At 45.9% G+C, this 16,554-nt stretch overlaps 1 protein-coding gene across 5 annotated transcripts in view; it reads right to left on the minus strand.

The window, feature by feature from the left end:
* MACF1 (microtubule actin crosslinking factor 1) overlaps positions 1-16,554 on the minus strand; it is a 1,146,281-nt gene that overhangs the window by 295,727 nt on the left and 834,000 nt on the right. For all 5 annotated transcript variants that reach the window (XM_085648361.1, XM_085648360.1, XM_085648359.1 and 2 more), the window contains 2 exons: positions 6,767-7,008; positions 3,482-3,688 (listed from right to left, as the gene is read on the minus strand). In XM_085648361.1, coding sequence (XP_085504487.1) covers positions 3,482-3,688; positions 6,767-7,008 — 449 coding nt within the window. The remainder of the gene's footprint in view (positions 1-3,481; positions 3,689-6,766; positions 7,009-16,554) is intronic.

Below are 16,554 nucleotides of genomic sequence, written 5' to 3' on the forward strand. Positions count from 1 at the left end.
AGTAAGTTAAAGGGGATTAGTTAAACTTTGCAGAGGCCTGCTCCTACACAGAAGCACAGCAGGCGCTTTCTCTTTAGCAACTTTTGATCTATTTGAGAAATAAACGTTTTAGTAAAACTGCAAGATGTTCAGCAAGTGGTCTATTGAATTACAAATTCATAATTGTGTGCGGGGGTAAGAGCAGCGGCCACAAAATCTCATATGTCCTGTTCCCCAGCCTAACACATATTTACACATGCATTCGCGGGCCTAGTAAACAATGGATGAGAAACTTTGTTTACCTGGACATCACACTGATATTTGTGTGTTTCTGATAGGTGCACAAACACGTAATTTGGCTGACAAACACATTTATTTGCAAGCTTTCAAGACGACCCTCACTTCTGTGGTCGAGTTCCAAATTCAATCATTCAGAGCTGCATCAGAAATTATATGCGCTTAGCGTCTGCTTGACATTGATTTGCGGGATGTAGCAGCAACTGGGGAGAGTACACAGAGGTGGACTGTTGTACATGGAAGCTGTTTGGGTCCGCAATTGTTGAGTGAGTTACATACCAGCTGGGATTCACACGTAGTTAGTGTTGTGGACAATATGGGTGGGTGCATAGAGAAGGAGTGTTGTACTTACATGCATAAAATGGTTTAACATAAATGCTGGCCTGGGCACACAGGGTGGGTGACGTACGCAGCAACTGGTGCGGTTGTTAAGAGTTGGAATACGGTACATAGCAGCTGGGGTTGCTTTTTAGAGACAGCAAATTGTACATAGCTCTTGCAGTGGATTAATGGAATTAGTGCTGTACGTAGCAGCCAGGGTGGTATGTAGCGATAAGAGTATCATACATAGGTGCTGGGATCTGGACATACCCGGGGCGTTACATAGAGCTAGAGATTTGTACATAGCAGCTGCGGAGGGTATATAGAGCTAATTGCTTTACATAGTAGCTGAGACAAGCATGTAAAGGTAAAGTGTCATACATAGCAGCTGGGACGGGTACGTAGAGTTAGAGTGTCATCCATAGCAGCTGGGGCATGTATGGACTTTTGTCCATAGCAGCGGGAGTGAATGGGTAGAGCTTGAGTGTCGTACATAGCAGCTGAGCAGGTTCATCTCAGGTCTCTCTGTTCCTCCCACTGTCTGCAAAAAAATTCTATTCAATAAAAAAAAAAATCGCAGTGCACAAGTCTAGTGAGGTGACTCGGGGGAGGCGGGGGTTGATAGGCCTGCTGTTGAAATACATGCCTATCAGGGGTGCTTGAAGGTTTACTGCGCCAGCGAAGTTTTACAAAATTCCCAAATATTGGCCTTCCTAGGCAGCGTTGCTGCTCTCACTTCGAGTTCACCCATCAAAAGCAAGAGTTACTTTTATGCTGAAACTGCAGTTGAGCAGGTATTCTCAAGCGTATAACGTGAAACTCTGCTTTTTGTCCATATAAACTGATACAAAATGTGTCATGGACTTTGGTTTCTAAGCGCCAGGGGCCATGTTATGCAAGATGTAACACAGCACACCAGCCCACCTTGCGATGGAAGGAACAAACTGTTATTGCACCTGCTCCTATCACAGAGGCGTGCATGCTGCGGCCATGCCCCTGAAGGAAGGAATCATTTGCATTACACCATTTAATTAATTCTTCACAAAGGGAAAAAAAACAATAACATTTACAATGCCAATAGCTCAAAACAATGTCATTGTGAGACCTATTGCATTGTAAATGCTTGTTTTTTTTTTTTAGGAGCGCATGGAGTATTAAGTATCATACCTATCTCTACCTAGATGACCCTTCTGAAAGCACACTGTGCGCCATCAGCACAGTCACAGGCTCGAAGTGATTACAACAGAGGAAAAACCGTGTGTGTGTGTGGATCACCACAGCTGAACGTTGCACTTGCTAGCCAAATCTTTCCAATAACCTCAATATTGCGATCGAGGCAAGGAGAGCCCAGATCCCTGTAGCAAAGTTTCAGGTGTACCATCCATTTTACTTTACCTGCCTGGAAGCGATGGACCCGCTTCAAGATCCACCCATCCAATTATTAATCTTCTGTCCGTACTCTTTAACTTGATCACCTGATTTGAACAGTACATACTCCACATTTCCATCCTTAGTGGCTGCTGTGTAGATAAATACTGTATATTTTTTAGTAGTGTAATCTCAGTCTAGTACAGCAGAGTTTGTAGTGTTGAACCAAATTTAGCACAGTTACAAACCACCATATAAGCGTGTTGACGCGAACACTGAGGTTTCGCAGCTGCTACAACAAAGCTTGTAGAGATATCCCCCTTAAAGGGGACTGAACCTGGAGCAGTGAGCCAGGCAGAGTAGGCTGTCAAAGACTTAAACTAACAAGAAAAAGACAAAACGGGTAGCTTTACAGACATGTCACCTAAAGATTACTCACAAACCTTTGCACTTCATAGCACTTTCTTTTGCAAACTGAAGTGTGATGTACTGTTTGTATCAAAATATAGCTGCCAAGGAAGGCATGCAACCCTGAATGTGGTATATAAAATTAGCTACGCTGGGAATTCTTGCATGCGGTAGGCACTACAGCCATGATACTGAATTGGTGGGAAAACACTCAAGAATGTTTGAGATATGCAGTCAGACCATGCTGCCCAGGGAAGCACATAGCCACATTTGAGGTCTGCAGAGTGGCCATGAGGCATTCATCATCATTTTGTGATGAAATACAAGGAAAGCATGCAGCACTACATGCCCAACAATGTTTTGCGCTATCTGCGATATTCAGGTCAGCTGTGACTACACACGTCTAACTACCCTGAGGCCATCAGCTCAGATGGCCGCCACACATCTGTATGTATACTGGAGATCATGGCTCACACTAACTTCACCACCAGCTAAACACATGTTTGTGTGTAGGGGGAGGGGCGGACCAACACAATCTCCATCACCATTCCTAGAAGAGGAGTAGGTGTAACCTACACTAACTCCAACACCACCCACCCCAGACCTAGCTGGGAGAGAGGAGACCTACACTTATTACACTATCAACCAACCTTAGAGATATAGCAGTGGGGTAGATCCACTCCAATTCGAATAACATCCCCCTTCAGTGTTACAGGTGTGCCGTAGGAATGACACAAACACACTCAATCCACAACCAGACCTCTCAGTGGTACAAGAGGAACAGACCAGAACTAACTGCACAATTAACCAAATGCAGGAGTTTGGGAAAGGGAGAGGTGCACACCACTTCCACAAACAGTAGACATTTGGGAAAAAGAAATGGAGACTCACACTTAATCAACAATTAACCCGTTTCAGATGGTAAGTCATAAACCATCTAAGGCAGAAAGGATTTCAGCTCTGCCTAATAAACTTTGTTTAAAATATTGTGCAAGTACATGGTTAACAAGGAATAGTCATCATTATTCCTTCCTCCAAATACTGACGGGTCGCTAAAAAAATACAAAAATAATTCATGCATAGAACAAACAGCAACAAGTGCTCCTACCTGCTGGGACCGCTGTATAGCTGCATCGATCTGGTCTACCCGCTGCCCAACAGTGTCACTGATGGACTTGTACTGCTCATTGGCTTCAGACACAAGTTTGTCCAACCCTTCCCGAGCTCTCCAGGGCACCAGCTCCAGTAAGGCACTGCTGACTTCGTTCACAGTATCAAGCACTAGCCGCTGCTCCATCACTTCCTTCTTCAGCTCCTGTGAAACAGGTTGAAGCACAGGTCAAACAACACCCTCCTCGAACCAGGAAACATGTGGAGCCCCTGCAGTAGTAGACCCTGGTAGGCTGCTTCTGACAATGTCTCTCAAGGAAGAAAAAGTTACCTTGAACACCACCTCTCTAGATTTATATAATAACATGCCTTGATAAATCCTCCCACTCCAGCTGAGGACTTAGAATCGATCGTACAATTAAACACAACAGTACCTGCTTCTGTAGTCTGGAAATTTCACTTTAAGAATGTCTGATGTACAGAAAATTAGTTAACTAATAATAACACGTCTCTCTTGGACTAGTATCAAGAGAGAGTGCACTTGTGGAGCACTTAGTAGAAAGTGTAATTTATTAGGACTGGGTTCTCAGAGGTGTGCATGATGTAGAGGCCTGTCCCTCGTGCAGACTCAAGCCATGTTGTAAGTGAAGATGCGTGTGCAGTGTTTAGCATCCTCCGATGTATGGACCTGGATATCAGGGAGCCAGTGGGCCCATAATTTCATCTGTCTTAGTTTTAGTCTTGCTGTTACAGAGTGATCCATCTACATGCTTTCAAGGGCGTGTTATGATAAACGTCTGGTTAGAACACTGCCTGGAGGCATGCTTGCTGCTGTGATGTGACCATGAAGGCCATGTGTCGTAAATTCCATATGCCAAATGAGGTTCCCCTTATGTTAGCATTAATGCATTCAGCTTTTTGTAATGCCACATGACCTCAATATTTTGATCAGCAGCAGCTGCATTCACCGAAATGATGGCTCAGGACATAAAGCCAGTGAAAGGAACAATAAAATACAGCATGAAAGAGGTATTTCCTATTACCAGTACCGGAAACACTAGAGTGAGTCATGGACACACCGGTGGAAGTAGGTTTCCTCACAACAAACGAAGCCTAATCTGTATTCAATATATTTTTTTATCTCACAACGCTGCTAAAGATGAGATCAAAATAGGGGGATTTCACATTTTGGACCTGTATTGTCATTATGAGGGAGAGAAGCAGACTAAAGGCATGTACAGAGCCCACCATAACTACTTGTATTTCAAGAAGAAAAGTAAACTATTCTCACGTTCACTATTCCAAATCAGAGAATCAGGTACAGGAAGCTTCAGTGGGATTAACATGTTGAGATTAGGAGTAGTACGCATGATACCAGGGTTCTTCTGTCCTCACTTCTGGTGGGTCATGACAATATGTCTCCTACTACCTCTTTAAAGGATTCTTACTCCTCTGTGGGACAAGAGTTTTGCAATAGAATTAACAAAGGTCCAGTCCATGGCCCTTTGGTACTCTGTGCTTCTGAGAACATGCTAGTTTTCAGAGGTCATTCGGTCTTCGGATCTTTCTCTCCTTTTACTTCTTGATGATCAACATTATTAAAAAGCTTGGTTAGAGAACCTGAACCTGAACAATGGTAAAAGCAGTGTCCTGCATGTTAATTACTTTTGGACCTGGAGCATCAATCTGATGTAGTAGGACTTGGCATGGTGGAATCGCAAAATTACAATTTGGTTCTAGGTGCATTCAGCACTGGGTGCTGTTTGTAGGGTCGATGAGCAAGGTGTAAAAGTATGAAGTTTCCATTCCATTTTAATTTTTAATGTGTCAGGCCCAGGCAAGCCACTATAAGGCGGATGGATGAATTGAGACGGCTCTGTGAGTAGAATGCCTTCTCTGCTAGCTGCACAACTGACTCCTGACACCATTTGTTGATGGGGTTCACTTAGAGAGCTATTACGCACACTGTAACCGTTTATGGCATTTGGGAAGTGTGTTTCTGTCAAGAAGAAAAGCACAGGTCAATTCTAGACATTATTTTTATTTAAATATGATATTTTTCGGCTTTGACATTCCACTACAACTTGCAAGGTGTCATTTTATGCGGATCTAGGCAACATTTTCAGCCACAATTGAGTTTTCAACTATTATTTTACAGGTGTGGCTCTTGCCATTACCTTGATAAAAGCTACTGAATGGAGGTTCTGGCAGCACACGGTATCCATAAACTACAGCTTTCTTTGAGGAAGCTTTCACTAACGCAAAAGACGTTTCCACAAAGGTTGCCGCAACAAATTTCCTGTATGATTAGTAGCAGAATACAGGAGCTTACATCTTAATCATTATCCACTCAGGCTAAAAAGTGAATAATGGATAAACCCAGACTCTGGGTCTTGATGTTAAAACAATATGCACCCATACATGAAGATCAGTAGTGGTTCAAGAGACCTCCAGTAAAAGCTCTCGGCGAACAGCACCTTATCACAAGCTGGACAATAGGATCCAATAAACACACAACTCCGTGAGTGTCCAGTCTCTTAACACCAAATCTGAGGGGAACACACACAATACCGTACTCCCTATAAACAGAACAACACCTTTCACCAAAACAGACCCAAAATACAGCAGAAACTTCAGGAGCCCTGCCCAGCTATCACAGACAACATTGCAGCACCAACAGGAGTCTCTGAACAACACAGCACCCACTGAACGAGCTTCCCCGTGATGCAGCATCCCATGCCAGGGCACTCTGACAATATGCACCCCATGAGAGAAGTCTTAGCAACATGAATTCTACCACACCTGACGATACAGTTATTCTTACAGCACTTTCATCGTTCATATTTTCATAACAGAGCACCTCCTGCAGCACTCTTTCCCTATCACAACAGCCCTTCTCGGTCATTGTCACAACACAGTATCCAAAACCTAACAAGGCATACCATGTAGTTCTGTCACAAAATCACAACACAGCAACAGAAGAATATGCCCAACTCTTTGAAAGCCGCACTTTCAGGTGCTCCCTAAAGAGAGTTCCTGACAATACAAAAATGCTGCGACATGGAGCTTTCCCATAAAAACACACCTTGCTTTGTTCTCCCCACAGTAGCTTCTTCAGAGCACTCTGGCCCCAAACAAACCTCCCCGATACTCTGCGTATATGGCTTGTAACATGAAAAACATCCTACACGCCGGATGCCCTCGCCTAGGTGACGCGCATATCTATCCATCACAAATTAAAAGATTGATCACAAGTTTCCTCTGATATTATGTGGTTTCTTACCTTCTGTCTCTGTTGGAATTGGGGTATCTGCTCCCCTACAGGTGAGTGTCCTATGGTGGACGCCAGCTCATCCTCCACCTTCCGTAGCCAGGTGCTCAGCTCCTCGTGCGTTGATTGGAACTTGGTGGCAAGCTGCCGTGCCTGCTCGAGGGTCCGCAGGGATTTGGCACTGGCTGTGGTGATCTCAGAGTACCGGGTCTTGATGCCATCTAACTTCTCCTGGATGAGAAGCACCTCTTCTCCTGGGGATGGAGATTAACAACAAGTTTGTTGCAAGTGCTGCGAAAAGCCTTGCCTCCAACCTGTTCTGCACTAAAAATTCCTCCTTTCTTAAACAACCTTAAAAACGTCACACAATCCACTGTCTCCTCTCTCGTAGACGTGTCCATCTCATCCATAGGCCCCTCAAGCTGAAACTCGAAGACAAATACTTGCAATCCTAGATCTACATCATGGAAAGCTCTTTGATTTAAAAAAAAACACAGACTATTTCCGGCTGACTGTAGGATGTCAAATGTTATTTGAAAAAACACCTTTTCACTTTTGAAAATTGTTTCTTTCCAACAAAAGCATCAATTAGAATCACTTTAAAATACATTTGGCTGCACGAACCTTTCCAAACATCATTAAATAACAAACACTACAAAAAATGGTGAGCATAACTACAATTTTTCAGGTATGTGGGGTCTTGCTGTCATGGATTCTATAGGCAACACAATTCATCAGAGTGCACAGCAAAGTCAGCGAGGCAGTTACATTTCAAAACCTTTAACAACAAAAAAACTCATTGGTCCCCCATATCCAGGTTATGCTCCTGTTTTAAAGTGGAGGAGGGTGAGTTGCTCTTAAATAACCATGAGCGAGAACAAGGATTACAGACAACTAAGTTTCCCTTCTGAATCCTTGGAAATTCTTTGACATTCATAAACAGCATAAGACAAAATGCAAGCACCTCAATCTGAAAGTGAGAAAAGCAGGAGAATAAGTTAAATGAAGAAAGGAAAAACAATCATGCAAATGAAATGTGCAGAGTCACGTAGCCCACTTAAGTAACTATTTGGAAATCAGTTTAAGCAATAGCGTGTATCAAAGGTATGAACCAATCTTCTAGGTAGAGCTAAATACAGGGATATTGTCAAGATAGGCTGCATTCCAATCCTGAGAGTACACGATTCACCAACCTCTGGAAAATATCTGGGGCATTCTTCAATTCAAAAGACATCACCTTGAATTGAAAGTGGCCTTCAGCTGTGGAGAAAGCAGACCTCTACTTGGCTTCTGTAGTGAGGGAAATATGTTAATAACTTGATATCAGGTCAAAGGTGCTCAGATAGTTAGCTGTCCCAGCTTATCGATGGGCTCATCAACTCTTGGAATGGGGTGAGCATCAGTGTTAGTGACTGCCCAAACCTCATCTCAGGTTTCCTCTTTGGGGTTGGGTTTGGGCTCCAGTACCACTTGGTTGGCATATGGACTACTGAAGGGCTCAATCACCCCCTGCAGGCAACCTCAGCCTCGATGCTGGTCTTGGTCAAACAATCTATAAATTTTACTCAACAGGAAGGCTGTCACCGGTGCCCATGTCAGAAATAACAGTCCAGCAAACTGCTTCAGCAAGTGATAGCAGTCCTATTGTTGCTGGTCTGTCAGTGTGGGACAGAGGAGTACTCTCTCCACAGTTACATCTTGGGCTTTAGTAGATAGGAGATCTGGGAGGTGGCCACTCTCTTTTTCATCGCCTTTATCTGTTACCATCAATATAGTGATGTCTGCCCTTTCATGGTGTAGCTCGAGTCTATTCACATGGATCACATTGTGGGGGTTCCTGAGAGTATCCAAGCCCAACATGTAGGTGACTTCCCCCTTCTTCTCTATGATGGTGTAGGCCCCAGTCCACTTATCCTGTAATGCTACGGCTGCTACAGACTCTAAGACCCACACCAATTGTCCTGGTTGATATTCCACAATGGAGGCTTTTTGGTCATACCAGTGCTTGACAAGCTCCTGGCTAGTCACCAAAATCTTGTTTGCTTTCTTAACGTACTCTGCTATTCTGGAGCAAAGGCCAAGCACATAGTCCAATTATGTCCTGCTTAGGTACCCTCAGGGGCCTCTACCACCATTCCTTAACCAAGCTAAGTGGGCCTCTCACAGGGTGTTCTAAAAGCAGCTAAAAGGGAATGAAGCCATCTCCTTTTTATGGGACTTCCCTGTATGCACACAGTAGAGATGGGAGCAGAATGTCCCATCTCCTCCTGAGTTTTTATGGGGAACCCATGATCAGGCCTTTTATGGTTTTGTTGAATCTTTCAACTAAACCATTACCTTTGGGATTGATATGGGGAGGCAAACTTGGAGGACACATCACATTCTTCCCATGTGGCCTTCAGATAGGGTGACATGAAATTTGTTTCCCCTATCTGAGATAACCTTCTTAGGGAACCCAACCCTGGCGAAGATTCCAAGGAGGGCTCTAGCCACTGCAGGGGCAGGTACTATCCTAAGTGGACTAGCCTCTGGATACCCAGTGGCATGGTCTACTTTTCACTAGGTTGAACCTGTTCCCGGAACCTGTGGGAGGATCTAGGGGACCAACAGTATCTATCTCCACCCGTTCAAAGCCCCCCTGCCCCCCCACAACTGGTAATGGTATGATGGGAGCCTCTGGCTTGCCTCCTGTCTTGCCACTGGCTTGGCAGGTGACACAGGATCGACAAAACGTATTGACCTTATCAGACGTCTGGGGTCAGTAGAAGTGGCTGACTAACCTTTCCCAGGTCTTGGCCTGCCCCAGGTACCTACCCAAGGGGATATTATGGGCCAGGTTAAGGTTAAACTCTGCACTGTTGAGGGACGACTAGTCTCCTGGATGCCTCTGGTTTGGGGTCCCTTGGCTCGCTGTACATGAACCCCTCCTTCCAGTATACCACTGGTGTCCCCTTGTGCTTGACAGCTGACGCAGGTCTTCTAGAGTGGGACAGGTCCTTTGTCCATTGCTCAGGTCCTCCCTAGAAGGAGCCCCTGCTCCTTGGAGTTCTACCAGATCTGACAAGTTTCCAGGAGTCAGTTCCTCTTCAGGTACCAGGCCTTCTCCCTGAGGGTTGGGCTCCTTCAGAGGGTATCGTTGGCGGCTGGGCTGCGGGCCTTTCTGCCCATCCTCTTGGCTTTAGGGACCTGGTCCATAGTTTCAGGCTGCAGGATCCCTTGGCTCTCTCCCTGGGCCTGCTGTGCTCTTGTAGTTACACACACCCATTCAGCGAGACCCTACTGTCCGAAGTAGAAGTCTCGTCATTGCTCAGCAAACACTCCACTGGGATAGCAGGGGACACAACTACCTTCTTTGGGACAGTAACTCCTCCCCACTCAAGGTCAACCACAACCAAAAGGTGCGACTTTGTGACACTATCAGCATTGACAATCTCATGCACCTCCTCAGGTAGGATCTGGTCTGGGGAAACCAGTTTGGCCAGGACTCTTGCTATACTAGCACCTGTATCCCTCAAAACCTTCACCAGCACCCCAATGATTTTTGGCCACAGCCTATACTTCTCCAAACTAGGGGGAGCAGTGGGTCAATGTTCTCCCCACCCAGGGACATGACAGAAGAGCCATAGTGTCTGCTTAGTCACAGGAGGCTTTACTCAGCATTGCTTTTGGCAATCTCTGCACCTATTTGAGCATGATTGTTGCTAGTTTCTCTTGTGCTGTAATGGATGTTGGTACTGCTGTTTTTGCCTCCAGGGTCTGTTAACCCACTGCTGCTTTTACATCTTGTCGAACAACTCCGTTCAGATCTTGGAAACTCTGTCCTTTAGGCTGATGGTCATGAAGACTTTGACATTTGCCTTCATTTTTATGCATTTCTTTGCCCACACACCCTGCAGTGAAACAATGAAGATCTGATAAATGAATGGTCTTGTATACTTTGCTGCACACACAGCAATAAATAAGCAAAAAATGATCATGGCAACCTACTTAGGACTACTCCACGGAAATGGCATAGATCAGATAACTCTGCCAGACCGGACAACTCTATCTGAGATCATACCATCTTTGTATCCCAATGTGCACAGACTGAGCTGTCAAGGATGTTCGCCATACTTTTCATCTAGGTGACTTAATCTTTTTTTCTGCGAGTGCTGCAGTTGAGACAGAGGAGATGTTGAAATGCTTAAAGGCGGATTAAATTAGAAGAGTATTGGGCAGTTGACTGTCACCTAGTAAAAGATAATTTCGATCCAGTGACAAACTTTTTGTCTTGCTCACAAATAAATCTTATTAAAGATGGATTTAGAATAGTCTCTGGTGTTGCCTCCATAAGTCAAAGTGCCAGAGAAAACAGAGGCCTGGCTTCCGGTTTTTGACTAAAATGGACTTAACTTCTCTGGCATCTGCTTTTACTTAATAGAAGTGTTGATATTTAACTTTTGAGCTACCTTATTTGTACTCCTGTAGAATGCTATGGTATCATTCGGTACAAATGTCTTTAACGGGACTAACCCCACAGACTAAGGCAAATACATTTCACAGTCAGCAAATGTGGATCCGGTCAGAATCGTGTATCATTTCACCCTCAATCTTTGACCTGACTTTTGAGTAGCATTGTGATTTGCAGCAAGACCTACAACTAGATCTATCCTCTTGAGGCCATTCTGCATCTGGGTGTGCCTGAGGATGAATCACTGCAATCGTTGTAGAACTGGAGGCTACATATGCCAGGATTGAAAGGAGGAGAAAATGGTTTCCTTCCCTAAGATGATAGAGGTATGATGTCCTCAGAGAAGAGGTTCACAATCTCGGAGACTGGAACTTCTCCTCCTCCTCCCAGTGAAACTCTTAAAGCAGAGTGCCTGAACTGGATTTTAAGAAGGACATCAAGGTCACAGATTCTCAAAGGGTACATGCAAGATATTGCAAAGGGTTCTGCTCAAGTTCCAAGGTGGACGTATCCTTTCCATTGGCTATTTTCTATTTTGAACGCAAATGGCTCCACTTCTTTCCTAAAAGGCCCAGCATTGACTTGAGCATAAATAACTTCCTGACTCTCAAGAGCCTATATGGCCTTTCATGACATCTCATTGGGTATGAATCCGAAAGGCAAACCATACAGCTTTTACAGGACTTTGATCCAATATAGAAGAGACAATTCAAAAGGATCTGCTGCAATGGCTGAAAGAAAAGGAAAATATGTTCTCCTCTGAGAAATGGACAAAAAAAATTCAAATGAGGATTTCAATGTGAACGTCCTTAAATATTGACTGAAGATAGCAATTACAAGCGGTAATAGAGTTTCCAGTAGAAAATGAGCCTAAAGTAAGTAACTAGGTTAATGGATTCTTACTCTGCTAGCAATTTAAAGAAAAAAGAAAGTTACCAGTTTCAATTATTTCGCAGCTTGAAGCTAATTGAGACCCGCATGCTGTGCATTAATCTGACTATTGGGCTTTGAACAACATCTTAGTCACTGGAGTTTCAAGAATCCTTGGAGTGGTACAGTTAGATACAGACAGGAGAGCCTATGACAACAAGTAACACTCCTTGCTACCCACCAAACGTTTAAAGTGGTATTTTTCAGACATGCCACTGATACTCCAACGCAAGCCACCTATGGTCAGACAGAAACTTAAAGACCAGGGTGTGAAGTTAGCCAACCTTCAACAACACTGTGAAGCCATATTAATAGCAATAAAGTGCCATACAAATCTTTGTAAATTTACACACTTAAAACAAGACAGAAATGTTGCCTCGTAAAGGCATATTTTCTTCAGAAAGGAAAATGTTACTTAGTAGATATCCGTTTGTGGCATATAGTACTGTAGATTAACATTGTGTGCATACTTCTGCCATCTACTATTAGGCCAGAATATGTGCAAGTTGTTTTTCTACGAAGTAGTCCATCGAGTCACGATGTTCAGTGACTCCTACTCTTGCTGGTAATGCGCATGGGCATCAACTCCATTGTCAGATTGTTTCCCCCTCCCCCCGTAAGGTGGGTGAGGATGATATGAGATGCAAAGCGATGTATAGAGAGATGTCCTTGCAAAAGAGGAACGTGAGACAGAAAGATAACCGCAACTGTCACAGGTGGGTGCATGTAAATCGACAGCACTACATGTCATGAACAGATATCTACAGGGTGACTAACAATTTCCATTCAGGGCATGTGTGGCTGTAGATACGCATGCTGCTGATAGACTGTTAAGCAGTCCTCCCAAAGGCGGTGGCTAACCTGTGGGTGCTGTCAATGGGTTGAGTGCGTCCTCCTGTTTGAATGAGTGTTATATTTGTTATTTCAACTTGTCGATGTGGTATGTAAAGAAACACTGAGTTCTGTTTCATTTGTGGTATTTTTCTTTTTAATTCTCAAATAAAAATGTTCATCATACTCCTAGTATTACATCAACTGATTGGTGATTTGTGGAAGCCGACACGTGTTTACCCCTCTAGTGACTCATCGGCCTGGTGCTTTCTCAAGGCTGCAAAGATATGTTGAATATCATGAGTCCCGAAATGTCATTAGGATCAAAGATACTCTACCAAGTGCAAGGTGAATAAACTCATATTAGAAACCAGTATACTAACTTGATATCCAACAAAAGGACACATCACCCGTGTTGTCAGTGGGTGTGCCAGAAAGGCTAGATTCAATTTGCTTTGTATTTCAGGAAGGTTGGTAGTTAATTCGTGGAAGAAAAAAGAAGAGGAAAAAGAGTGTAGTGAAGTGCTGGCAAGAACAGGAACTAACTATAGATGTGTCAAATACACATTTTTCATTTACTCCATGCCCAGTGTGTTTAGTTTGTAAGACCAGGAGCTAGATATGGATGTGTCAGTTACACATTTATACTTGACTCCATCCGCAGAGTGCTTGGCTTAGTGCAGTTAACCGTTACTAGTACTCACTGCCCTTATCTAAAAGTGTGACCTTAATTAGTTATTCATGAATTAACATACTTGCGTGCATTGTTAATTTTTTTAACATTTTGTTCAAACAAGGTTTCTTTTAAAAGACCTATTTTTAAACAAATTATATGAGAACAGAATACCTTTTGTAATCTTTAAAGCATCACTGTTATATGCTGCATATAACGTCATTCAGCAATTGGTTTCAACAGGAAAATCGAAATTGGGAGAGCAGAGAGAACGGTGGAGACAGAGTCCTTTCACCTGTTTTTTTTTTTTTTTTTTTTTTTTTTTTTTTTTTTGAAACCGTTTATTGCAATCTCAAATATATACAGGTATGGGCCTACAACCATCCGGCCGGCCGCTAAAGTGACGATAGCAAATGACATACATACAATGAGGCACTTAGCTTTACATAGACACTAAGGCAGGAGGTATCCACAACGCGGGCCACATGGCTCTGAGCCCACAATACGGTTTCATTTTATACAACACAACAACATAAATAAACACACACCCGCAAGGCAACCCACGATCAAAAGTGGCAGCACGTGCTCCTCAAATAGGGGACCCCAAACCATCCACTGAAAACCCCCGAGAGGGGGAGGGAAACAGGTCCGGGACTGGGAGAATACTGTGCTCGGAACTGAGGGAGGGAGTAAACTAGGGGGATGGAGCTGGTGAAGCGGGAGGCAACAACGGCGGCTCGCAGATATCCCCGCGGTAGGCGTTCCAGGGGCCCCATATCTTCACCCATGCCCCAGGCTTACCCCGCGCCACATACACCACCTTTTCTCGGAACATGCACCAATCCATGTGTTCTTTCCAGGCCGACACCGCCGGGGACCTCTGGGATCCCCACAGCTGTGCAACGTCCCGTTTAGCCACCATATAGCCCAGAGTCACCCATCGCGTCTGCGGAACCGAGTAATCGGTCGGTTCCCACACATTCAGCAAACATCTCCTCGCTTCGGGCAACAGCGCGACATGCGTAACCGCTCGCAGGACCTCATGCACACCACGCCAGAATCGCTCCACCCTCGGGCATTCCCACAAAATGTGCAAAAAAGTCGCTGAAGCACCACACCCACGCTTACACAATCCGTCCTCGGCATAGCCCATACGCAGAAGCCTTGGCCCCGTCATGTACACCCGGTGGAGTATCTTAAGCTGGACGAAACGAAGGCGAGCCGGGATGGCCACCTCCTTCGGAGAGGCCACCGCGGAAATCCAGTCCTCGTCGTCCAACTCCAGCCCATCGGCAACCCAGGCCTCGCGGAGGCCAGTCAGTAAGCCCGAGCGATCATTTATCAATTTCTTGTAAATGAGGGAGATCGTGCTGTCCGGAACATGGCCATCTAGCACTCGATCCTCCAGGGGGGAGGACTCCGGGATGGAGGCCACGTCTGGGAAGACGGAGCCCAGCGCGTGACGGACCTGCAGGTACCGAAAGTATTCACTGCCCCGCAGCTGAAACTCCGCCTGCAACGTTTCGAATGTTTTAAATCCTCCCCTCGTCCAGAGATCCCCCACTGTACTGATGCATATAGTGTCCCACTGCTCAAAGCCCTTCGAGGTCCACAGAGAGCCCAGCCTCTCAGACGCATACAGCGGTGACGCCCGGGTCAAACGGTCCTTCCAGCCCATAGCTGCATTAGCCGCGTGCCATACTCGCACCATGACACGCGTGGGTCCCGTCAAGCGGGAATCGGGCACACTAGCGTAGAGCGCTCGATTGTAGTCGCCACCGGGCAGGAGCATCTTGTCCATTTCAAATGCCGGGTTTAGGGCGGGCCCATAGAGGCCCTGATTAATTGCAGCTAACTGGGAGGCCCAGTAATACCGTTTAATATCCGGGAGGGCAATCCCTCCGTCGTACCACGGGAGCGTCAACTTTGCCAAGGCTATACGTGGCCTCCCATCCCAGAACAGGCGGCGCTGTAGACCTTCCACCTCACGGAAGTAGCGCGCTGGGACCAGGTCCATAGTGTTCTGGAGAGCGTACAGGAAGCGCGGCAGTGACATCATCTTGAACAACGCCGCCCGGCCGAGCGGCGAAAGTGGCAAGCGCCGCCAGCGCGTGACGTCCTCCTTCAAGCGCTGGAGGGGGGGGGAGCAAATTTCGCTCGTAGCGGGCCACCGGGTCCAGCGTAATGTAGACACCCAAGTATCGAAATCCCTCCGAGGCAATCTGGATCGGACAGCCCCGCGGGAGGACAGGAGCCTCCCCGGAAAGCACATAGACACAGGATTTGGCCCAGTTGATGACAAGGCCTGAATTGCGGCCAAAAGAGCGCAGAACATCGACCAGGACAATCAGTGATTTGCGCGGGGAGGCTAGGTACAAAAGGATGTCGTCTGCATAGAGAGACACGCGGTCCTCATACTCAGGGGTCCAACGGAGACCTCGGATAGAAGGGTGCCACCGTAGCCACTCTGCCAGGGGTTCCAAGGCCAGTGCGAACAGGAGCGGCGACAGGGGGCAACCCTGTCGCGTGCCCCGTCCCAGCACGAATGGGGCCGAGACTCGACCATTCACCACCACCTGCGCAAGTGGGTCCGAGTACAACAATTTGACCCAGCTGATGAAACCCGGCCCGAAGCCAAATTTCGCCAGCATCGCCCAGATGTACGGCCACTCGAGTGTGTCAAACGCCATAGTGGCGTCCAAAGACGCCAAGATGGCCGGCTCCCGCACGAACGGAACACGCGCTAGCACGCCGTGCAGGCGTCGCAGATTAAGAGCCGTATTGCGATGGGGGATAAAGCCGGACTGGTCTTGGTGGACCAGGTCGCCCACCACGCCGACCAGCCGGTTGGCGAGCACCTTGGCGAGGATTTTAGGTTCCGCATTCAAGAGCGAGATAGGCCGATAGGATGTGACC

This window comes from Triturus cristatus, chromosome 3_2 (assembly GCF_964204655.1).
Source record: "Triturus cristatus chromosome 3_2, aTriCri1.1, whole genome shotgun sequence".
Lineage (NCBI taxonomy): Eukaryota > Metazoa > Chordata > Amphibia > Caudata > Salamandridae > Triturus > Triturus cristatus.